Source organism: Loxodonta africana, chromosome 5 (genome assembly GCF_030014295.1).
Source record: "Loxodonta africana isolate mLoxAfr1 chromosome 5, mLoxAfr1.hap2, whole genome shotgun sequence".
Classification (NCBI taxonomy): domain Eukaryota; kingdom Metazoa; phylum Chordata; class Mammalia; order Proboscidea; family Elephantidae; genus Loxodonta; species Loxodonta africana.
In genome coordinates, this window is record NC_087346.1 from 52,661,546 (window position 1) to 52,687,514 (window position 25,969).

At 43.2% G+C, this 25,969-nt stretch overlaps 1 protein-coding gene across 2 annotated transcripts in view; it reads left to right on the forward strand.

The window, feature by feature from the left end:
• Positions 1 to 25,969, forward strand: part of TSPAN5 (tetraspanin 5) — a 205,086-nt gene that overhangs the window by 172,513 nt on the left and 6,604 nt on the right. For both annotated transcript variants that reach the window (XM_003410402.3, XM_064285524.1), the window contains exons 3-5: positions 15,804 to 15,950; positions 20,673 to 20,843; positions 23,925 to 24,050. In XM_003410402.3, the coding sequence (XP_003410450.1) occupies positions 15,804 to 15,950; positions 20,673 to 20,843; positions 23,925 to 24,050 (444 nt within the window). The remainder of the gene's footprint in view (positions 1 to 15,803; positions 15,951 to 20,672; positions 20,844 to 23,924; positions 24,051 to 25,969) is intronic.

Consider the following 25,969-nt stretch of genomic DNA (forward strand, 5'->3'; position numbering starts at 1 on the left):
CCCTTCCCTGAACCTCGGTGTGAGTTCAGGGGCCCAGGACTGGCTTGTCTGGCCAGAAAACTCCTTAAAGGCCTGTCTACTTTGTACTTTTATGCCTAGTTCCTAGTCCAGTGCCAGTTGTATCATGGTCATGCAGAAGATGTTTGTAGACTAAATGAATGAGAATATGTAAAGGAGCTTTTATACATTGAAAAATGCTACACAGGAAAAAAAATAGCACTTAGTAAAGGGATTTAGCTTTTCCCTTCCATGATCTCTAGAATTTCTCAGGTTAAACTTAAGGAGAAAGATGACATTTTCAGGAATGGGGAAACTGAGGCTCAGAGAAGTTAAAGGAGAAGCCTGGCCCTTCCCCTCCCAGCTCCCTGTCTAGTCGTCCAGTATCCTCCATCACTCTCCCTTGGTTGGGCTTTGTAGGGGCAGGCTGGAAGGAAAGGAGTTTGTGCCTAGCACTGATCCCAGGAGGGAGACAGGAAATCAGGAGAGCCCTAGCTCCATGTTGTTTTCCTGCTTGGTGTTTCTACAGATGGTGATGTTTCTTTTTCCTGGAGGGGTTTTCCCTGCCCATTATCTTAAATATAAGTCTGGTTTCAGTGCCCTCCAGTTGCTTCCTGTCAAAATCATATATTAGGCTCACTTTGGAAAAGCTTTCCCTATTTTCCCAGAAAGGGAAATTAGAGACAATGAAAGTCAGTGATTCAGGCAGATCCAAGTTTTCGTAGCCAAAGGGAGGCAGTAGGTGGAAGTGGTTACTCAGATAACTGGAACAGGAAGTAGATTCTTGGGTATGAAACTACTTTAAGGAGACATTTCTGAGATGCTGAAATTACATCTTTGATGGTTTCACTTTATTGACTGAAATGTAGTAAGTTTGTCATCATCTCTCTTCCTCAATCATCTCAAAAATCTTCCCCAATTCTCCACTGTATCTAAAAAGCTGGAAACCGGGCAACTCTTGCTCAGTCCCTGAAAAATGGCCTCCAGTATGGCCAACAAACACATGAATACATTCAAAAAAGCCTTAATTGTTCTCTCCTCAGGTGTCCCTTTCCCACTTTATTCTGAGGGATTTCTCAGGAATGAAAATTCAGGTGGGACAACATTTCTGTGCCTTACTGTTCACTCTCAGATATCACAGCCCTCTTCTTACTCAGAGGCACAGATACAGGACCAATTAGTAATTAGAATGTCCAGCTGTAACTTAGCTTTAAAACCTTCTCCCTTGCCCAGATTGAGCAGGCTTGGGCCCACTGAAGAGGGGAGGGAGTTGGCCTTAGCTTCCTCCTCTCTCCGCCCTAGCCTAACCCTGGCCCTCACTAGTTGGCTCTTCTGCCCATTTCCTGCCAGGGCAAAAATGAGGGTAGGGAAGGAAGGAAAGGTAAAGGAATAGGATACTTCTTGCTTGGCCTGGCGGCCTTGTTCTCTGGGCCTGGCAGATAGTAAAGCAGATGATGTCTTGGTCTTTTTGAAGCTTTTCTGCTGAGTCCGTGTGTCTGGCAGTTCCCTTGGGTTTGACAATATCTCTAGTCTGGATGGCCTTCTGGGAACTCTGCTTATCCCTGGTCATCTTCCTCGGCCACTGCACCTCTGAACTCTGCCTCATAAGGTTTCTTCTCTCCCCTGCAGGCGGCCCCATCGGGCAGAGTCCAGGACAATCCCAAGCTGCCTGTCATGTGCTGCCCTCATCTTTTCTCCTGGACACACTCATTTGGGAGTAGGGCCAGTCCTACCAGATTGCCCTCACCTGGCCAGACACCAGAGCAGTAGGCCAGCCCTTCTTATCTCATCTCGTCTTCTCTCTGCCTCTGCCCCTTTCTCAGTGTCCCGGGCGGGAGTCACACCTAGGCCTGCAGGTCCCTTCCGTGGCTTGAGTCAGGCCCTAATTACTGTCCCTCATCTGCAGAGAACAACATCAGAGCTCTCCTATGGTACCCTTGAAGCCCCTCACTAGGCTTAGAGTGAGAAGAAAGCTGCCCCCTAGAGGGGGAGTGGTGCACAGCACAGCAGCTGCTGTCTCTGGAGAAATCTCAGTCTCCTGACTCAGGCCTCCCTCAACACTTTTTATATGTTCGATTTCACTGAGGCGTGCAAGAAATAAAAACGTCTTTTTCTGCAGGTGCCGGTGTGTGTGGAGGGGGTGGTCTTGTCTCCTACTCACTTACAGTTTTCGGGTAATACTCAGTCAAACCTGAGGCAAGAATAATACCATTCTAACCAAGATGGATGTCAGAGGAGACTCTGAAACTTGCTCTTGAACGTAGAGCAGCTAAAGCAAAAGGAAGAATTGATGACGTGAAAGAACTGAACAGAAGATTTCAAAGGGTGGCTTGAGAAGACAAAGTAAAGTATTATAATGACATGTGCGAAGAGCTGGACATGGAAAACCAAAAGGAAAGAACACGCTTGGTGTTTCTCAAGCTGAAAGAACTGAAGAAAAAATTCAAGTCTCAAGTTGCAATAGTGAAGGATTCTATGGGGAAAATATTAAATGATGCAGGAAGCATCAAAAGAAGATGGAAGGAATACACGGAGTCATTATACCAAAAAGAATTAGTCAAAGTTCAAACATTTCAAGAGGTAGCATATGATCAGGAACTGATGGTACTGAAGGAAGAAGTCCAAGCTGCTCTGAAGGCATTGGCGATAAACAAGGCTCCAGGAATTGATGGAATATCAGTTGAGATGTTTCAACAAACAGATGCAGTGCTGGAGGTGCTCACTTGTCTATGCCAAGAAACATGGACGACAGCTTCATGGCCAACTGACTGGAAGAGATCCATATTTATGCCAATCCCAAGAAAGGAGATCCAACTGAATGTGGAAATTATAGAACAATATCATTAATATCGCATGCAAGCAAAATTTTGCTGAAGATCATTCAAAAATGGCTGCAGCAGTATATCGACAGGGAACTGCCAGAAATTCAGGCCAGTTTCAGAAGAGGACGTGGAACCAGGGATATCATTGCTGATGTCAGATGGATCCTGGCTGAAAGCAGAGAATACCAGAAGGATGTTTACCTTTGTTTTATTGACTATGCAAAGGCATTCGACTGTATGGGTCATAACAAACTGTGGATAACACTGCGAAGAATGGGAATTCCAGAACACTTAATTGTGCTCATGAGGAACCTTTACATAGATCTAGAGGCACTTGTTCTGATAGAACAAGGGGATATTGATTGGTTTAAAGTCAAGAAAGGCGTGCGCCAGGGTTGTATTGCTTCACCATACCTATTCAATCTGTATGCTGAGCAATAATCCGAGAAGCTGGACTGTATAAAGAAGAACGGAGCATCAGGATTGGAGGAAGACTCATTAACAACCTGCGTTATGCAGATGACGCAACCTTACTTGCTGAAAGTGAAGAGGACTTGAAGCATTTATTAATGAAGATCAAAGATCACAGCCTTCAGTATGGATTGCACCTCAACATAAAGAAAACAAAACCCTTACAACTGGACCAATGAGCAACATCATGATAAACGGAGAAAAGAATGAAGTTGTCAAGGATTTCATTTTACTTGGATCCACAATCAACAGCCATGGAAGCAGCAGTCAAGAAATCAAAAGGCGCACTGCATTGGGCAGATCTGCTGCAAAGGACCCCTTTAAAATGTCGAAGAGCAAAGATGTCACCTTGAAGACTAAGGTACGCCTGACCCGAGCCATGGTGTTTTCAATCGCATCATGTGCATGTGAAAGCTGGACAATGAATAAAGAAGACCAAAGAAGAGTTGATGCCTTTGAACTGTAGTGTTGGCGAAGAATATTGAACATAACCGTGGACTGCCAGAAGAACGAATAAATCTGTCTTGGAAGAAGTACAACCAGAATGGTCCTTGGAAGCAAGGATGGCGAGACTGCGTCTTACATACTTTGGACATATTGTCAGGAGGAATCAGTCTCTGGAGAAGGACATCATGCTTGGCAAAGTACAGGGTCAGCAGAAAAGAGGAAGACCCTCAACGAGGTGGATTGACACATTGGCCGTAACAATAGGTCAAGCATAACGATTGTAAGGATGGTGCAGGACCGGGCAGTGTTTCGTTCTGTTGTGCATAGGGTTGCTATGAGTCGGAACCGACTCGACGGCACCTAACAACAACAACGACAACATCATGTTACATATTTTCTTTAAAATTTTAGAAACAGATATACGATGTTAAGATGTAAATAAGAGCCTTCTTGCCCCTGCTACTTGCTGTCTTTAGGCAGTATAGTATGGTGGTTAAAACCAACTCTGGGGGAGGCTGCCTGGCTCAGACCCCTGCTCTGCTACTTTCTTACCTGGGTGACCTTGGCAGGTCACTCGATATCCCTGTATCTGTCTCTTAGTTGATAAAGCATGGATAACAGTACCTACCTGGTACTACCTGGTAGGTGTATTGTAAGGCTTAAATGATCCAGGTAGCCCAGTGCCTGGCATAGAGTAAGTGTTCAGTGGTGTAGCTCTTCTGCTGCCTTGGTTCCAGCTTTCAGCATACCTCACCTGGATGACCACAAGTCCACCTGTGCTTCTTCCATCTAACCTTCCTGCTGCTCCAATGAGCTTTCTAAATGGAAATCAGACCTGGGCCTTCATCTGCTCAAAATGCCTTCAGATACGAACCCTGCCCTGCTTCTACCAGCCTTTCAGTCTTCTCTTGCTACGTGTCACACTCACATAGGGAACCCTCATTGGGCCAGGTTCTGTCCCTGTGTCATCACACCTGCCGATATGACCTGCTGCCTCTCCTGGGTCTGGTAGCAGAAAGTTGGCATTAGCTGTCCCTCTCCTCTGTGCCCTCATGACACCCAGAGTTAAGAACTCTGCCCCAGCACATTTTATACTGAACTTGTCTCAGCTTCTGAGGGGGTACCTGTCTTTTACTGCAAATACCCCAAGACTAACAAAATACCTGGCACCTTACAGGTGATCCCCATGAAAGTGCTGAATAAATGAATGAGTTACATATTTCTGAGGCCCTAAGCCACAGTGGGAAGGGAAACCCTGGTGGCGTAGTGGTTAAGTGCAATGGCTGCTAACCAAAAGGTTGGCAGTTCAAATCCACCAAGTGCTCCTTGGAAACTCTATGGGGCAGTTCTACTCTGTCCTAGAGGGTCATTATGAGTCAGAATCGACTCAACAGCAATGGGTTTGTTTTTTTTTTAAACCACAGTGATCACCTGCCACTAGACTAGACTAGGCTTTTTTCGTGTTATTTTTGGGGCACCATGATCAGAACCTCTATTAACTATTTCAGTGTGAACTTTTTAGTCAGACAGGAATGTTCCTGGGTGGATCTCCCATCTTCTGAGTATACAAATGAAAATGCCTGCAGAGTGGTCAGGAAATGGGAGTGCCTGAAGTGGGACGCTTTTGCCAGTGGGTGTGTTCTCGTGTTTTTACAGGCTGTCATTTGCACTAGTGTGTGTGGTGATGTGGTTTCCCTGCCTGTGCACAGCACCAGCTGACAGCACTTACCACAGCTGGCTCCCCCAGCAGCTGCTTGATTACAGGATTTTATTGAGACCTAAGAGATGACTGGAGTCTCTGGGTGGTACAAATGGTTAACGAGCTCAGCTGCTACCTGAAAGGTTCAAGTCCACCCAGGAGCACCTTGGAAGAAAGGCCTGGTGATTTACTTCCAAAAAATCAGCCATTGAAAATCAGCACAGTCCTACTGTGACACACATGGCATCGCTTTAGTTGAAATTGACTAAATGGCAACTGGCTGCTTAACAAATGACTGCCTCTCCAACTCTCTCACCAAAGGCAGATTGTGGCCATTTTTTATGATGACCTCTTTTATGAGAAAGAATGGGAAATCCATACCTTTACAGCAGCTAGTCTGTCTGTGTACATGTCTCTTCACCCAGCCAGGCATTATGCTGCCTTCAGCTCTTGTATCTCCCTGGCCTGTTAGGGTCCAAGCAAGCTCTTTTCTCCTTGTGCCCAGTTCTGTCTCTGGCATCTTCAGAAACTCCTCAGAGAGCAAGATGGATGTTTTGGGTTTTGCAGTATCTTTGCCCTGTAACTTTCTTTGAGGAACTTTGATGAGTTTTTATAGGGGCAGGCTTCCCTGTGGACTTGTGAGTGCCATCTTGATCTTCTTGTGGATATTGTTTGAAACATTAGTTCTAACTCTTCAGGACACCCCTCTCTGAGAAGCTGCATTTTCTTTAAAATGTCATATTTTGTCACCATTACTTAGACTGTCTCAAGGAAAAGGCTTCTCTCCTCTTAACTCCAGGCAAACAGTTGCCAGTTCTACCCAGTAGGATCTAGTTGATGGAGGAATGGGTGAATCAGGACCCAGTCTCCTAAGTCTCTAAGGAGTACATCTAGGCTGGCTTTGATTGAACATTTCATATGCCTGTCTGTTCCTCATCCAGCGCTTTGAAGAAATGTGCTTGTATATGTAAAAGCAGAAGAGTCCCAGATCCCGGGGGCTTCTTAATGCAATTTTTGCATTTCTTTTCCGTGTGGGTTGGGAGAGAAGAAACTGAAGCCTGCCAGGTGAAACACAGAGGGCACTCTGTGCTGGCAATGACAAAATCACAGGCATTTCTGAAGTTTGTTGGCTTGAGACCCATCTGAAGTTTGTTTGCCTTTTCATGCCTGCATATGTGTGGAAACATCTTCCAAGAAGAGATAGTTACACAGAACATACTCCTTTATTGCAGAACTATGAGGGAGAAGCTGCCTAAATTCCAGAGATAGCTGAATGAGGTGCTGATAAGGAGATGGGTTTTGAGGGAAGGTTGGCTAATTTTTCAGACTCTTACTGAGATATACTGTGTTCATCAAACCCTTAAACAACCAGATCTTGCATGGGTGGTTCAGCAAGTAGGTCATTTGGGGGCAGTGAATCTTCAGCAACCAGTGTACCCAGTCAAAAGTTCGGCAGTAGAGGCAGCCTTGCTCCTAGTTGAGTGTGCCACCATCTTGGTGACCCTGTTGCTGATTGCTACAGCGTCCTTACCCCATTCATGACCCAATTTTTTTTCCTTTTAATTTTTTGTTGATACTATGTGTTCAAAGTGTTAAAAAGCAAAGATGTCACCTTGGAGTCCAAAGTGCACCTGACCCAATCCATGGTGTTTTCAGTCGCCTCGTATGCATGCGAAAGCTGGACAATGAATAAGGAAGACAGAAGAAGAGTTGATGCCTTTGAATTATGGTGTTGGCAAAGAATATGAAATATACCATGGACTGCCAGAAAAACAAACAAATCTGTCTTGGAAGGAGTACGGTCCGAAAGCTTCTCAGAAGCGAGGATGGTGAGACTTTGTCTCTCATACTTTGGACATATTATCAGGAGTGACCTATCCCTGGAGTAGGACATCATGCTTGGTAGAGTAGAGTGTCAGTGAAAAAGAGGAAGACCCTCAATGAGACGGATTGACACAATGACTGCAATAATGGGCTCAATCATAAGAAAAGATTGTGAGGATGGCCCAGGACTGGGCAGTATTTCATTCTGTTGTACATAGGGTTGCTAGGAGTCAGACTGACTTGACGGCACCCAGCAACATGTATTTTTAGTAATGGAGGGCATGCTGAATCATTGAGTGTGTCTGAATTTTTGGTAGGTAATATGGTTTTTGTTTTATGCCTCATTTCACAAATCATGCCCTCAGAGTCCAGAAGTACATATGTACACCAGTTCTGAACACAAATTCAACCCTCCCCCCGCCAAGTCCAGAGGTACATGTGTGTACCAAATAAAAATTTCCACAATTCATGTTTTTCCTACCAAAAATTCATTGATTCAGCACCACCTCATACAATACCCTGTAAAAACAGTAATTTGCGGCACATGCTTTTTCTTCCATTTCAAACTGTTATATAGGTCCCTGTTTGCCAGCAGCACGTACTGGCAGTGAGACAGTAGCTTCCCAATAAACCCCAGAGGTACAAAAAATAAGTGGTAGCTATGTATACTGCCAGTCCTGAAAGGGTTACCGTGTTGACTAACTTCTCTGTGCTCATTTCTCCACTGCACCACTTCCATATACTCTTAGCTTCCACCTACTCGTGGCTTCTGCTGACTCCTGGCTTCCCTCTTCTGCCTTTTCTCTGTGCATCTTTCAGGTTATTTCCAATGCCCAAAGAAAGACAGTCTGTTTAGGTAAGTCAATTACTGCCACCTCCACTAGGCATGATCCTCAGATGTGGCTGTGGCATTCCTTAGAAGGGGCTGCCTTAGTTTCCTAGAGCTGCCATAACAAAATATCACCCAAGTGCAGGGGAGGGGGGTTTTAAAGAACAGAAATTTATTTTCTCACGGTTCTGGAGGCTAGACATCTAAATCAGGATGTTGACTGTGCCAATTCCTTCTGAGAGCTTTGAGGGGAACTTTTTCCTGCCACTTTCCTTGTTTCTGGTGGCTGCTGACAGCCCTTGGTGTTCCTTTGCTACTGATAGATGCATCTGCCTCAGTTGTCACAGGTGCCTGTCTTCCCCTATGTGTGACCCTGACTCTGCATCTGTTCTCCCCTTTCATAAGACACCACTCAGAGATCTTAGGACTAGGATGCATCCTACTCCAGTGTGACTTAACTGATAATACAGTGAAACCTGTGAGAGCTGGAACTTGACAGGACTGCCTGGTTTTTCTGGGTCTCATGAGTTTTCTGCCTTTGGCAGGGTGCAGTCTTACTACTTCTCTGTCACTCCTTTTAGTGGAAAATATTTGAGGTTTCTGACTTACACAGGTTCTAACTTCCACAAGTTTTACTATATCTTCAAAGAAAGGTCCCATTTCCCCAAACAAGGTCACATTCACAAGTACAGGAGTTAAGACTTCAGTGTGGTCTTTTGGGGGACACAATTCAATTCACAACAGGGGCTCAGGCAGGGCAAGTGCCACAGCAAAATAGATTCATCTCCCGCGTAGTTGGGTTAGATACCCCTGCTATGTCTCCCTCTTGTTTTGATATGATAGTGATAACAATCAAGATGGGATAAAATTTTATTGCATGCTGTCATATGCCAAGCATAGCATTTGGATTTACTTGGATTACTTCCTTTATCCTCATAATAACCTTTGACATCAGGTAGCACTTCACAGATGTAGGAAATGGCGTTTAGGTAAGCTAACTTACTGAAGATCACACAGGTCATAAGTAGTGGAACTTGGGATTCAAGGACAAGGTGGTCTGTATTGTACTATCCTGTTGTGTCTGTCTGCCCTACAGCTAGCCCTTGTCCAGGTACCCAGTTTTCTTTGCTCTAGGGTTCTAGGGAAAATTGTAGGTGAGCCATATGGACTTGAGTGCAGTACAGGATGGTTTGTGCAGGAAGTGGGTGAGCCTGAGTGCTCTCTCTGCCCCACTCTAGAGCTTGCTTGTCTAAGTGGCTGGACTGTCAGAGTCTTCCTTGTGCTGTGATAGACGCCCATCGATACATTTTTGTTCCTCAGCTCTCTAAACTTCTGTTGAAGTGATATTGTCTCAGACATGTTCCATTAACGTGTCTTCTTTCTTTTTAGACACATATTGGTCTTCTTGCTGAGTTCTGAGAGATACCGTCTCTTACGTAGTAGATAATGGCAATCTCCTATTTTCATTGGAGGATTGTCTCTTAAAGGCTCCAAACTGATATGTCAAGAGGTGGTTGTCCAAAATCTAATTTGCAAAATGGTCAATTTGCTGGATATACTTGTTTCTTTAAACTTTTTTTTTTAATTGGCTAGGATTCATCTTGTCTTTATAGCAGCACTTTATGGTGTGTTCTATTTGATTTGCCTTTGCTGCCTGCTGCAGCAACAACTGCAGACCTGGAGGCAGGGAGAGGGGCCTGAGGGTCATAAGAATGTAAAGATAGGAACATATATTTTGAATATGAAAAATTATTCATATGCTGTTTTTATTAATATCATTTTAACAACATATTAATAGAGAATATAAGGATTCTTTCCATATTCTTGAATCTGTATACTCTTTTGAATATATTTTTCTTGTGACCTATAATCTTGGTCTCTGGCTCTCTCTCATTCCAACTCTATTTCTTCCTCTGATACTACTGTTAAGAATCCCACCTTTAACTAAATGGTTAAAGGAAATGAGTACATGTGGCTAACTGCTCTGCTTCTCTTTTCAGGGAGTCCTTTTCATCCATTTATGCCCATTCCTCTTAGACTCAGCTTTTCTGACTTTATCCACAAAATCCAGTAGCCTGGGCGTCTTTAACCCCAGAGCTTTGCCTGTAGTATTCAGGTAGGAGAAGAGTAAGAGCTTACTACTGGGATGCAGAGGTTGGCCCTGTGTGTACATTTCTAGCATGAGCGGCATTTCTAGGTACTGAAGACGCTAGCCAAGTGACATTTTATATTTATTTTTTTCAGTAAGTTAGAGTTTTAAAAAGTTGATATTTAAACCCAAGAATTGAGACTTAAACAGTGTATTATTTGTCAATAATAAAGTACCTAAAAGTTCCAACTAGAACTGTGAATTTCATTGATAACGCTGAGTTGATGCACTTATTCAAAGCTTTTGTTGTATTGTATGAGACTCCTCAGATGGAAATGCAGACCCAAATAGAACCAGTTTAAGCAATCAAGGGAATGTATTATAATGATCCTGAGGGTGACTCACAGAACTCAAGGACAGGCCAGGAACAACTGGGGAACCAAGGATTACAATACCACTAGGCTTTTTCCTCCCCGTCCTTGTTCTTAGAGGAGCCCTGGTGGCACAGTGTTTAAGCGCTCGGCTATTAACTGGAAGTTCGAACTCACCAAAGCACTGGCTTTCTATTTTTCACTGCAGACTGACTTTCTCCACATGGTGAAAAACAGGTGGCACATAGCTCCTAACTTTGATATTTTACAGCTTACCTACTGGAGATGTCTGTTTAAGTCCTGGAATCGCAGGGAAGGCATTCAGGCTTCTCGGCAATCATGAGGGCAGAGGGTCATATGAGAATGTGGCAACTCTGCGGGGGTCATAGAGTGAACTGGGAGGGGGAGGGACCCTTAAAAGAAGCGGAGGTACTGTTCCCAGAAGAAGAGGGTGATGCTCGCAGATTCCCAGAAGAATAGGTGCTGCTGGTGTTGTTCTTGGGCATTCTTGAGGATTTACCCCGAGTCTGAGTGTATATTTTAAATCACTTGGCAGATTTAACTGTAATCTTAGATTTTTTTTCTTCCAGCTTCTTGTCGGCTACAAACTTTAATTATAATTATTCTTCAGTAGACATGTTCTAGTGCTTCCTCCTCATTTGTCAAATTGAGCTTAAAAAAATTAAAAAGTCTAGTGAGGGACTCCATCCTTAAGACAACAGAAGTCTGAACTATCAGTTCCCCACTGTTTTTTGTCATCCAAGTTATTGTTCCCAGGATTCTGTTCAGGTACTCTTTAATCTCTGTGTAGCCAGCAGTAAGGCTGCTCATCAGTGAATATTTGGAAACTTTTCACAGGTGAAGGAGTACATCTTTTTTCACATTTCCATCTTCGTGAAGTAAGTCTAATGCCCTGGAAAAGAAAACTGGTCATTGGGCATTGATTTCCACACTTTGTGTTTCAGATGTGCGTTCGTTTTCAGCTGATAACTACCTGGGTATATTCTGAATATGTTAAAGTTCTTGGTAGTCTTTTCTATGCTTTGCAGAATGTTATTTCCCCAAGCTCTCACTGTCTTGTTTCCAGCCCGGTCTTTTGCCAGAATTTAGGATTAGATGAGTAGAATCTACAGTCCAGTTAGGCCTCCAAATGATTATTGTTTGTATGGAAACAGTTGAGGTCTCTCTCTATTAAAACTGCCCCTGAAGGATGGGGAGAGAAAGTATTAAAATGAGTTCATCAGTTTCTTGGATTGAATTATGTCCCCCGCAAAATGTGTGTATCAACTTGGTTAGGCCATGATTCCCAGTATTGTGTGGTTGTCCTCCATTTGGTGGTTGTAATTTTATGTTGAGAGGACCAGGGTGGGATTGTAACACCACCCTTACTCAGATTGCCTCCCTGATTCAAGGTAAAGGGAGTTTCCCTGGGATGTGGTCTGCACCACCTTTTATCTCTCAAGAGGTAAAAAGGAAAGGGAAGCAAGCAGAGAGTTGGGAACCTCACACCACCAAGAAAGCAGCACCAGGAGCAGAGGGCGTCCTTCGGGCATGGGGTCCCTGCGCCTGAGAAGTTCCTCGACCATGAGAGGATTGAGGACAAGGATTTTCCTCCAGAGCCAACAGAGAACGCCTTTCCCTGGAGCTGAGGCCCTGAATTTGGACTTTTAGCCTACTTTACTCTGAAAAGATAAACTTCTTTGTTAAAGCCATCCACTTGGGGTATTTCTGTTATTGCAGCACTAGATGATTAAGACAGTCCAAAAAGCCAAATCCTCATCCCCCAAATTAAACCCAGAGAGGACAAATGATCCAGAGTCTACTGGCAGTTGGGATGCTGCTCTTTTTGTCTTTTGAGAGGAGGGATAATTTCAGGCACAGGTATGTCTGTTTGCCTTGTTTGCCTGGATTGCCCGATAATTGTCTCTCTGATCCTCTGAGATCTTTGTGCACAGAAGTGGATCACGGAGGAGTGTTTGGGAACAATCTGATCTTTGCTCAGACTTGAGTGTGAGTCACAAATAAAAAACTCATTAAAAATGGGGGAGATCATAGAATAGTCTTAAAGTTGGAAGTCCCAATTTCTCATCCAGTTTAGGAATCCCTCCTAGAGCCCTGCTGACAATCAGTCACGGCTTCAGCTTTTCTGAGGGAGGAGGTTCTCTTCTATGTTTCTCAGCCTTCTCTGATCCATTTCTAATAACCTGGTGATACTAGAAAGGCCTCTTTATATAGAAATGGCATCTGTCCCAGCCATTGCCATCTCTGCTACCTCGTCACATAAATTGATCCTACTTCTCCTGTAATTAAAACAACTTTTCAAATGTTGCCCTTCTCTGCAAATTTATTTAAACTCATGACCTTTTTTTTTTTTTTTAGGTTTAAGTTTGCATTTTGAGCCCTTTAGCTTTTCCTCATATGTGTTCTATTATTGGTATCCTATTATTCTGTAGGTCCCTAACCAAAAACCAAACCCACTGCCGTCGAGTCGATTCCGACTCATAGCGACCCTATAGGACAGAGTAGAACTGCCCTGTAGGGTTTCCAAGGAGCACCTGGTGGATCTGAACTGCCAACCCTTTGGCTAGCAGCCATAGCACTTAACCACTATGCCACCAGGGTTTCCTGTAGGTCCCTAGGTGGTGCAAATGGTTTACACTCGACTACTAACCTAAAGGTTGGCGCTTCAGACTCACCCAGTGACTCTGCAGAAGAAATGTCTGGTGATCGGCTTCTGTAAGATTACAGCCAAGAAAACCCTATGGAGCAGTTTTACTCTGTAACACATGGGGTTGCCATGAGTTGAAATCAACTCAATGGCAACAGGTTTAGTTTTTGGTTTTTTTTTTGTGATTGTCCTTAGGAGTCTCTGGGTAGTGCAAAGAGTTAACACGTTTGGCAGCTAATCAAGAAGTTGGCAGTTTGAGCCAACCCGGGGGTGCCTTTGAAGAAATTCCTTAGTCCGAAAGGTAAATGTCTGGCGATCTACTTTCAAAAAATCAGCCACTGAAAATTCCACGGAGCACAGTTCGCGTCTAACACACATGGGTCACGTATGAGTTGGCATTGACTCAAGGGCAACTGTTTTGTTTTTGTTTTTTTTAATCGTTCTTAAGTTGATGTTCCAACCAAAAAACGAAGGGAAAAACTAACAGAAAAATACTTCTCTCCAAATGTTCTTACAACCTTAAATGGAGAAATTTAAAACTTCTGAACTCAGAGGTTGCTTAGTGCTGACTGGGAAGAATTATACCATCGATTCCACTTAGTAGGGAAAGACTACTGAAGTAGAGCACCTATTCTGTTTCCAAAATATCAATAGTGTGTGTCCTTTGGATTCCCTGGGTGGTACAAACAGTTAACATACTTGGCTGCTAACCAAAAGGTTGGAAGTTTGAGTCCACCCAGAGGCACCTTGGAAGAAAGACCTAGCAGTCATTGAAAATTCCATGGAACACAGTTCTACTCTGATACATTTGGAGTCACCATGAGTTGGAGTCGTTTGGGCAGCAGCGGGTTTGATAGGTGGGCAAGTCACCAGGCCACTCTGAGCATTTTCATCAAGTATTAAATTAGATGAATTCTGTCTGTTCTGCCAGATTTGGGGGAGTGTTTTGAAAACAAAATGTTTACTAGTAAGACATTACGGTAAACTATACCATGATATACTCTGGGGGTATTTTGAGAGTTCATAACAAATTTAGTAAGATAAGAAATTATTTCTGTGTTTTGTATTGTTTGTAAAATATTGATGGTATTGGATATTTAAGATTCACATCCATCCACAGTTTCAGAATCACAGTAGCTGGCTTTCATGTGAATGAAAAGTACATATGCACCTTACATATTAGAGGGAAGAAAATCTCATCTTAGCATGGTTCTGGGTGGTGTTTGATGTGATATCACACTTATGGGAGAAGGAATTTCAGTAGAGAAGTGGCATTCTTTAGGGAGAAATGAAATTACTCTGGGTTCCTTTGGTAGAGGCTTGAGTTAGGAGAATAAAAGGATTAGAAGTGAGAGAAACTTTTTGATTTGTAAATGCTTTAAATTCCAACTGTTAAAAAATGGTGGTAAAGAAATTTCCCAGTAACTATACGTGGAGCCTTTAGCACTAACTACTGATGTGGCTTTTGGGGTCTGGGCCTAATAACTCAAGGGTGGATCCTGAGTTGCAGTTTTGTTTTTTTTTTTTTTCTGAAAAGTCATAGATGCTTGTGGCGGGACTGGCGGCTCTGTTAGCTTTCAGCTAGTAGGTCTGCCCTTATTTCCTGAGAAGTGATAAGGGCTGTAAAGTAGGCAATTGTCTAACATCAGCATTCCCTGAGGACTTAAAGATGATCCCCTTCCTGGGTCTTGTGAAGTGTGTTTTTCTTACACACCTGTTTTTGTTTTTGTTTTTTATATAATTTTTATTGTGCTTTAAGTGAAAGTTTACCAATCAAGTCAGTCTCTCACACAAAAACCCATATATACCTTGCTACACACTCCCAATGACTCTCCCCCTAATGAGACAGCCCGCTCTCTCCCTCCACTCTCTCTTTTTGTGTCCATTTCGCCAGCTTCTAACCCCCTCCACCCTCTCATCTCCCCTCCAGGCAGGAGATGCCAACATAGTCTCAAGTGTCCACCTGATCCAAGAAGCTCACTCCTCACCAGCATCCCTCTCCAACCCATTGTCTAGTCCAATCCATGTCTGAAGAGTTGGCCTCGGGAATGGTTCCTGTCCTGGGCCAACAGAAGGTCTGGGAGCCATGACCACCAGGGTCCTTCCAGTCTCAGACTGTTAAGTCTGGTCTTATGAGAAATTGGAGTCTGCGTCCCACTGCTCTCCTGCTCCCTCAGGGGTTCTCTGTTGTGTCCCCTGTCATTACACACCTGTTTTTTACTCAATATCACTTATTTTCGGGGACATAGAAATCTAAGGTAACATCCATGTCTTAGAGCCATACAGGGTGTGAGGCAGTTTCTTGGGGTCAGTTCTTTTGCTTTGTATAGCCTTACCAAAATTATGAACACATGCAGACCTTGGAAAGAATGCAGTTTTAATTTTCTTTCTTTCTCTATCTCTTTTCTTCCTTTTCCTTCTTTATTTATTTTGTGGCATCTCTCAAGTATTAATCGCACCTGGTAATCAGACTACTTGTGAAGTATTTCTTTGGGAGGGTAAAAAAGACAAGTGCAGTAATCCTCACAGGTCAAAAAACTGACCCCTCATCCTGGTGCCTTGTTGTGTGTTCTTTTCTCTTCCCAGGGAGTGCTGTCCAACATCTCTTCCATCACCGATCTTGGCGGTTTTGACCCAGTTTGGCTCTTTCTTGTGGTAGGAGGAGTGATGTTCATTTTGGGATTCGCAGGGTGCATTGGAGCTCTCCGGGAAAACACTTTCCTTCTCAAGTTTGTAAGTATTGACTGTCTGCTCGCAGCTTGAGAGTCAAGCTCTTATCTCACATCCCAAGGACGCGGCATCTATAGGGAAGATGGGGAGCTGAACCAAAGGCACAAATATGGCAGAGGCAATGCTTTTCTTTTAGAGGGCTCACTTGCCTCTCCTCCCACCCCAAATACCACCCCCATGCCTTTCATGGAGGTTTTTATGCACGTGTGTTATGCATTCTGATCCCTAAAATACCTTTCTGACTAAGGTAAGTATATATATTTTTCTTAATCAATTTCCTCTCGTCTTTTAAACACAAAGGGTCCCTGGTGGTGCAAAGGGTTAACGCACTTGGCTGTTAACTGAAAGGTTGGTGGTTTGAGTCCACCTAGAGATGCCTCAAAAGAAAGGCCTGAAATACAATTCAAAAAAAATCAGCCATTGAAAACCCTGTGGAGCACAGTTCTATTCTGACACACATGGGGTCACCATGAGTTGTAATCTGGTTTGGTTTTTTTTTTTTTTTTGGCTTGGTTTTAAGCACAAGGTATGCAGAGAGCTGTTCAGGTAACTGGTTTCTCTGCTCAGGGATAAGCATGGTGGCTGTGAGCTGTCCAGATTAAAACCTGTCAAGCAGCAGGTTATGATGAATAAGGAGAAACAGTTAGAAGGTAAATTTCCTTTGGACTCTGTCAGTATATGGTTCTCATTTGTATGACCAGCCTAATTTTTAGATCCCTTTGGAGTGTTAGGTGTGATCACTGTTAACCTGAATATTTGTGGAGAGATTTTAAGAAGAGGTATAAAGATGTTCCTTTAAAACTTTTATAAATAACATGCTTATGTAATTTTTTAAACATAAAAAACAAAGAGGCTTCAGTAAAAAAACCAAAAAGGATTATAATATCCACCCCCAGGTCCATGTAGAAGTATTACAAGTACAGAATGAAAAGTAAAAGCCTTTCCTTTGCAGATTGCTCCAAAGGAGAACAAAATGGCGTGTGCTTACACACATGCATCTTAAATAGGTTTGACACGTATGGTTGGTGTAGCCAAAGGTCAACTGATGTGCCTGTCAGTATAGAGCTTGGTATTCCGGAAGCACCTGTCACTCAGCCCTGAGTACAGCTACCTCCACTCCCTCATCCAAGAAGAGGGAAAAGGATCAAAAGAACACGCCTTCCTATGGTAAGAGAAGACCATAGGGATTTCTAGAGAATGATATTAGTGCAATATCATCTGTAACAGGCCATCATTGTCACAACAACATCTAGGGATATTTTTATTTAAAATAATAGGATATAATAGAACTAGTCCCAACAGCAATGGAGTATGGGATTCCTGTCCCCACCATTTCTGCCATATCTCCCTCTGGCATCTTCTCTTGAACATCCCTAAGGAGAAAGGCCTCACTGTGCTCTGCGCAGGGCATCCCATTCTGAATTTGGGCAGCTTCTGACTCAGAGAAGGTTTTGAAAGAGGCTTTTTAACCTGAAAGGTCATGTGACTCATGCTAACGGGGAAAACTAAAGGATACTTGGTCTTCAGTACAATTTAATGAGTTCTCTGTTCTGTATAGATAGGCCTATGATGGGAGTAGCCCTATATCTCCTAGTTCCCCTCTTACACACACACACACATACACACACAGACAAAACCAAGTACTTCATTCTTCACCTAGTCAGAGGCCCATGGAGCCACCAGGAGAGCCCTGTTGCTATGCGTGGCCTGCCAACCTGCCAGTCTTCTTAGCATGAGGTTCCTCTAAATGCTGAGCTTACCTCACTGAGTCTTTCTGTAGCCTGACTGGGCCTCAGGTCATGCTTACCTGTTGCCACTATTTTATCAGTTTTAAAAAGGCCTCCATGCCCTAACAGGGATCACAAAGGGTCCTGGACAGAGCGAGAGAAAAATGTAGAACAAAATTCAGAATTACAGACCAAAACAAAACGACCAGCCTTGCTGATCTGACAGAGATTGGAGAAACCCCAAGGGTATGGCCCCTGGACACCCTTTTAACTCAGTACTGAAGTCACTCCTTAGGTTCACCCTTCAGCCAATCATTAGGCAAGTTCTGTAGGGACAACAGTAACACACATGAGCAATGTGCTTTGTAGTTCAGTTCAGGCACAGGACACTAGTGGACACACCAGCCCAAAAGCAAAGATGAGAAGGCAGAAAGGGACAGGAAGACTGGACGAATGGAAACAGGGAACCTGGGGCCGAGAAGGTGAGAGTGTTGACACATCATGGGGTTGTCAACCAATGTCACAAAACAATTTGTGTGTTGTTTAATGAGAAACTAATTTACTCTGTAAACTTTCACTGAAGCACAATTAAAAAAAAAAAAAAGCTTCATGCCCAAAAAGATGGGATCCCCTTTAATATGTTTTACTTGAACATAGTTTAGTTTATAATGGGCAGGCACTTTAGTACACTTTATTAGTGTTGTAGTTGAAGATACCAGGAGTAACTGAACAGGCAGAAATATACATATTTCTCTTAATTAGTACCTTAATTTATGAAGTCCCATGCTGTAAATAAAGAGGATTGTGTTATTTCTTGGCTTTCTTTTAAGTCTTGGAGGATATGTAAAATGGCCTCTTTCTCCATGAAATGGACCAATAAAACTGACCTAGAATATTCTTTAAGCCAGAGATATGACAGAAGTAAATGTCAACATGACTCCAAACATCCTTGATTCTCTGATGCCATAAGGCTAGCAGTACTGAGGGAAAAGCCAAGAGCTAAAAAACTGAAATAGAAAAGGATTTTCCTTCTTGATTGAGGCCCCAGGACAAGACATGTGAATCAGTCTGCATACCTTTGAAATATAGGAAATTCATTCACAGGGCTTGGGACATGTAGATTTCTGCCAAATATGTGAGATGAATTGAGTTTGGACTCAATTCTTGAGATATGCATTATGTAAACATTATAAGAACATTTGACAGAGGAACTGGAAAATGGACTTACCTAACCTTTATGGAGGTGAGAATGAAAATGTAATTAAAATCTTAGAATGACTACTACCTCAGTGTTTTGTGTGGACATGCGTGCATGCTGCATGGCATTTATCATTTCTGTGTATGGTAACTGTGTCATATACCCCTCCCTCTCCACTGCTAACCTAAAGGTTGGCTATTTGAACCTATCCAGCAAGAGGTGCTGAGGAAGAAAGGCCTGGCAATCTGCTTCCATAAGATTACAGCCAAGAAAACCCTATGGAGCAGTTCTGTAACGCATGGGGTCGCCATGGGTCTGAATTGACTCAGTGGCAATGGGTTTGGTTTTTTTGTTTTCTCCACCCCCACCTTCCTAAACCTGCCTTGGCACCCTGGATAAACACTGTCAGATATACTGACATGTAATATGAAATGCCCCCGCCACCCTCTTCCACCCCTGCCTCCATCCCACCCATGACATACGGATACATTCCACCCTCTGTGAGATCCTTGAAGGCAGGGGTGTGATCTCACTCATCCTAGCATTTGCCAAGCCCATTTAGCACAGAGCCTGACACACAGCGGGTCATTTGGTTGATGTTTGCTGAATGGGTGAACTTTTTTTTTTTTTGGTCTTCCCTAATTTCAATAAGTAACCGTGTGGTGTCCTTTGCACCCTGCCCCCAATTCATTTTCCTCTTGGCAGGCTGTGTGAGGTCTGCTTACTGAATATGAGAACAGCAGACCGCTTCAGCTCTCTGCCTCCTCAACCGCTTGCCTTCCCACAGCCCTCAGGAGCTCTGCTGAGCAGGAGCAGCTCAGTGACATTCTTTCTGTCACCACAAGAGCATACCTGCAGTTTACCTCATTTCTCATAGTCTACTTTAGCAAAAAAAAAAAAAAAAAATTGAAAAGGGGGTGAGAATATGGGGGTGGGAAGAATCATGGGGGTAGTGATATGACTAAGATGGGCTCTCTGAGTTTTCTAGATGGAATGGAAACTTCTCCAAATTTACTGGCAATTATCACCTTGCCTTATAGTCTGTAGCCTTCCTTTTTACATTCTTGCTTTCTGCATTAGCCAGAAGTGTTGGTTTGGCTGCTTTTGGATCTTATTCAAAGTGTTTCCTGAGACCAGGGCCTCACAAAGGAAGAACAGCACAGCTAATGTTCCCAAGGAAGCCCTCAGCCGAGTGGTTTTTGTTTTCATGATGGGCAGTTATTTTAATGCCGCAGTCACCCTCCCACTCACTGCCTCTATGACTGCTCCATGTAAGAGTAACACGTCTGCTGTTTGACCCTATATCACAGGTGCAAAGGGGAGTTGGAGCTCTGGCTGAATCCATAAAGGAAGATATGGCATACAGAATCAAGGCCACACTAACACATGACAAAAATCAGGATCATCTATCTTTCAGCATTACAGAAGCTTACTGGGGGGAGAGGCAGGTCATTGTTCCAGCAGCTGGCAGTGCGTTAATCACGAGAAATTCATTAGGCCATAATGTGGGTCTAATGAGAAATTCCTATGATCCATGTTTGCTTATGGGCTTTGTTGGTTAATTACCAAATGGGACACCAGAGCCCCGAAAATGTGATTGTGAAATGATTTTTTTTTTTTAAACCCTTTCTTGGAGTGTAATTTTCTGTTAATGGAACTCAAGAAATTTAAGATTATGTGTTTTGGATATGAGTTAACAGTGCAATGTAATTACAGACCTTTTTAGAGAGGAACCATTTAACTACCTGTGGTCTGAAGAGCCCGCGTAACTGTTCTCTGTGTCTGTGTTTCTTGTCTTAGTTTTCTGTGTTCCTGGGAATTATTTTCTTCCTGGAGCTCACTGCTGGGGTGCTGGCGTTTGTGTTCAAAGACTGGATCAAAGACCAGCTGTATTTTTTTATAAACAACAACATCAGAGCGTACAGGGATGACATTGATTTGCAAAACCTCATAGACTTCACCCAGGAATATGTAAGTGTAAATTTGGTTTATTTGTAAGTTGAGAACCTTCTTGGAAGGATGACTGCAATGAACGCTCATCCTGGTTTCTGTATGACCAGCTGGAACCCACCTCTGACTTTTCTGCATTATTTTGTTTGTCTACTTGTTTTCTGATGAGCTGTATGACTTATGGGCTTTGTACCTTAAACAGGAATAAGCTAGTTTCCTTATTTTAATTCGTATTAAGTTAGAGGAGCAAAGAAGAAAATTCTTGGACAAAAAGGTTATAATCACTTTTGCCCTTTCCTGTCGACATTTGAAGAACTTAGTTAACAGAGGAAACCAAGCTTAAAATTTTATTTGCTAATTACAGATGCTTTCCTGCCCCTCCCCGCCCACACCATTTTGGTAACCCTCCATACTTCACAGCTCAGAATAATACACTTATTAATGGAATATTTATCCACAAAGCCCCTAAAATATGCCTATCCAAGTATTATAGCTCATGTAGTTAAAGCCAAAAATTCAGAAATGTCTAAGCCCTTAAAAAAATAATGAAACCAAACCAGTTGCTGCTGAGTCTATTCCAACTTCTGGTAAGTTGTTTCTAATATGTAAAGAATCTGTGCAGTAGTGTCCCCACCTCCCCAGGTCTCTGAGCTACTATGTGATGGCTTCTAATAGTTTGTCATTGCTCAGGGGCAAGCAACCACATAGAGGTGCCCTTTTTCACTCCAAATGCAAAATGACATAAACAGGGGTCAAAAGACACAGATTCTAGTGCCAAATCGGATTAACTAAGTAACCCTGGGCATGTCCCTCTTTCCCCCAATAGTAAAATGGCAATAATAATAGCTGCTGTCTAACTCATACGGTGCGAACGATTAACGAGCTTAGCTGCTAACCAAAAGATTGGAGGTTAGAGTTCACCTAGAGGCTCCTTGGAAAGAAGACCTGGTGATCTACTTCTAAAAAAATCAGCCAATGAAAACCCTGTGGAACACAGCTCTACTATGACATACATAGGGTCACCATGGGTCAGAATTGACTCAGCGGCAGCTGATTGTTGGTTTTACCTCACAGGGATGCTATGAGACTCTAGTAAGACATACCCAGTGCCGTCAAGTCGATTCCGACTCATAGCGACCCTATAGGACAGAACATAGTTTTATATTAGGCTTAAGGTATTATTGTCCTACCTACTGGTGGGTTTTTATTTGCATGTACTGAAAAATTGGATAATCTGAGCAGACATGGATGGCTGTGTCAGTGACACTGCTGTACACATGCAGCGCCAGAGGGCAAGCAGAAGCCCAGCAGAACAGTGGCCCTCTGCCTGGTTGGACAGTTTTGCAGAATGAGCTGGGGTTTCCTTTGATAAAGGGAAGAAGTGGCTGCATCTCTTTGCTGTGAGGGAGGCCACCCTCCCTCATTAGACACGAAGAATTGAGCTGTGCTGTGCGGTTGGTTTTGTTCAGTGTCAGCAACAATTGCCCTGGTGTAAGTTGTACCTCAGGTGTGAAATTAAGCCCTGTTTCATCTCCTCAGCAGCCCTCACGGTTTTGTTAGGTCATAATAGATGCAAGCTCACACCTTCCCAAGCATTATTCCTGCCTAGGTTGCATGACAAATCTGATGGAGCTCTGTAGGCAAACCTTGCGATGCGCAACCCTGGCCCTCAGGAGGACCAGACGGTTTGAAGAACAGGCGTGTACACATTCTCTTGAAATGCTGTCTGCTTTATATAGAAGTGTTACTGCATGTGATTTTATTTTTCTTTCTTGGAGCTTAGTGTTTTGAAGTAGCTGTTGGCCCTGAAAACCTTAAAGTGGTCAAAGCCTGATATTTAACTCAGAGACGTAGAGATAGTCCAGCCGGGGGAGTGAGAAAGGGGTTTATGGAGCAGTCTTTCAGATAGACCCCGTTCAAGACCCTCAGTTGACAGCTTACTTTATTATACAGGCAGTCCCCGGATTACAAACGAGTTCCATTCCTTAAGTCCATCTTTAAGTCAAGTTTGTACGTAAGTCAAAATAGTTAGGTATGGTTTGTAGCTAATGTCAGTTAGTCAAATGTTTGTCTTAGTATATATAGTACATGGTGTAATTTCTGTGCATAAAAAACATTAAACACTTTCAGATACACTAAAACATCTTTAACATACGAGTACAGTAATGATAATGTTTTGATGTACATCACAAGGTAGTAACCATTTGTTATTGCAAACCATTGTATGTATGTCAAAGTTTTAATATAGTAGGCTGTATGGGAGTTGGTTCGTAACTGTGGGTTGTACCTAAGTCACACGTTCGTAAGCTGGGGACTGCCTTATTTTAATTAGATGGTTTAGTCTTTTGTAGTCATTCGAAAATGTGAATACATGCTCTGTTTTTAAAATTTTGTTTTAAAATTTAAAGAGTAGAAATAAATAAATTATGAAAAGTAAGGCTCTAAATCTTTTGGGGGTAATGGGTATGTTCACTGTCTTCATTGTGGTGATGGTTTCACGATGTATACGTATGTCAAAACTTATCAAATTGTGCATTTTAAACATTTTACTATCTTGATTGTGATGATGGTTTCATGATGTGTACATATGTCAAAACATATGTGCACTTTAAACAGGTGCAGATTATTGTATGCCAATTATACCTCAATAAAACTGATTCCGTGAAAATGCAGAGATCAAAATTAAGCCTCTAGATATCCCACCCACAACCACAATTACCCCCTCTACTACCACTGTAGTTAGTCTCTTCTTTGTCCTTCTAGAATTTTCCTCGTGTACCCACACCAGACAGCTCTTGTTCTAACCGCACCTGCTGTGCGGCTCCTGCTCTGCCGTCCCTATGCTAACACTGTAGGTAGCGGAGCCTGTACCTTTCTCATCAATTGTCTAAATCATGTGCCAGCATTCACTTACAGACCTTCACCTTTAATTACTTTGAAGCTTTTACAGGGGCCCTTTAGGTTCACTTTGGCTTAAAAATAAATTGAGACAGAAGGGGCAGTTAGAGCTGGCAGAAGCTGGGTGTTATACTGGCGGGTGTGAGTGTAGGCGCCTGATTGCCTCCAAGTCAAGATGTTCTAATTCTGTCCTGTTTGCTCTAGTGGCAGTGCTGTGGGGCTTTTGGAGCTGATGATTGGAACCTAAATATTTACTTCAATTGCACAGATTCCAATGCAAGTCGAGAGCGATGCGGCGTGCCATTCTCCTGCTGTACTAAAGATCCTGCGGTAAGCAAGTGCCAACAAACTGTTGGCCTGCTCTGGGTATCACACCGAGAGTGGGATTTGGTAGTGGATCTTTTCTTGAAACCTCTTGAAAGGCTTTCTTGAAACCTCTTTTCACCTGCTTACGTCTAATTGCAGCTCCTGTAGGGGGTGTAGTGCTCAGATCTTCCCAGTAGGTGTGATCTTCGCTAACGCAGTCGGTGCTGGTTCCTGTTCTAAGCCTTTATGAGCGTTGGCTCATTTAAACTCAGAACATTCCTACTGGTAGATACCACCATTATCCTCCTTTTACAGGTGAAGAAACTGGGGCACACAGGGTTTGAATAACTTTGCCAATCTCACACTGCTAGCAAATGATGGAGTGGAGCTTCAAACCAGACAGTCTGTTTATGTTACCTGTGTTACTCCTTCTTTACAAGTAGGGTGGGCTCATATGTGAGTTCTTTTCATTGATTTGGGGTTAGTAACCCTTTTGTTCCTGGCTTAGTTCTGGGGAAAATATTAGGAGTAGGAGAGTGAGACAAAATAGGGCTCAGGTGTAGGAAGATCACAGCCACCCAGACACTAAGGAGTTGTAATGACTATAATAATGAAAGTTTGTATTTTACTTTTTAAAAGAAAAAAAACATAAGACCTATCCATAAGGCACTCCCTTTTACCATGGATTTGGTTGTATTTGGGTCATATCATGTTCCTGGTATATAGAATGTCATGCATCTCCCGTGTTGTGAGTTAAAAGCCAGAATTGAGTGTTAGAATCAACCACACATGTGAGAAGTTGCATCTGCACTTGGCCCTGTGCACTGTTACACCGCAGCCCTTCAGGGACTTTCTAGCCTCTCTTTGATGCTTTGGTCTCCAAGTATCCTCCCCAAGACACGCCCACCCCCGATGAGCAGTGCTAGGTGGATGCTGATGAGTTAAGTTGTGTTCCTCCTGCAAGGTAGAGTGCGTGGGGCTCTTTGGAAGGGGCAGTGGGTGGAAAAGCTGAACTCCCCTGCAGGCCTGCTCACCCAGCACCTCACTGAACGGTTCGCCTGAGCTGTTTCTCTTGGTCTGAAGGAGGAGACTGAGAATCACTAAGGAGGGTGCTACCCTAGTGCTGAGACCTGGCGAGACGGAGAGTGGAACCGACCCTTTCCACTGGCCAGTTTCTTGCTCTCCTTGGGTCCGTCTAAGGAGAGTGGAAGGCAACAGGAAGCCTGCCGTGCCCACTCATGGCAGCCTTGCAACTGGCCAGCCGACACTGACGTGGCCTTCTCTGTGTCCAGTTTGGGCCCTACATTAGCATTCCAACGGAAGAATTCTGAAGACCCTCAGAAGGCATTATGCCTCCCCTTTCAACTACAGAGCCTCTAGCCAGAGATACCTCATGCCTTAAGCTCTAAAGTAATACAATCCAGCCCATGCCAACAGAGGGGAGAAATAAACCCAAAAAGTGGAACCCACGTTTCTGATCAGACCCTGTGAGATACCACACTGTCCATGTGATATGTGGTCAGGACATGGTTTTATTTAACTATTAGAGTTATGTATGCTCACTGGAAAACAATACGTCCACAGTATAGAGGTATATAGATTAGAAAGTGGAAGTCCCCCAAAAGGCCATAAATGAAGACAGCCCTTGTGCCCTTTAACTATGATTTCTCTCTCTGTCTCCAGTTCCCTTGAGTTTCTTGAGGTTATTAACTTTGAATCTTTATGTTCCTGCATAATGAACTTGCTACACTTTGTGATATTCCCTGAGCCTCAGTTTTCTTCATTTGTAAAATGGAGCTTAAATTTTAATACCTGCTTGAGAAGATTGATAATTCCTTGGGATAATGTATACACTGTGCCTAACACAGTGCCTGTGACACATCCATGCTCAATTACACATTTCACCACTGACCCTTCCTAGGGTCCTCTGCTCACTCCTAGGT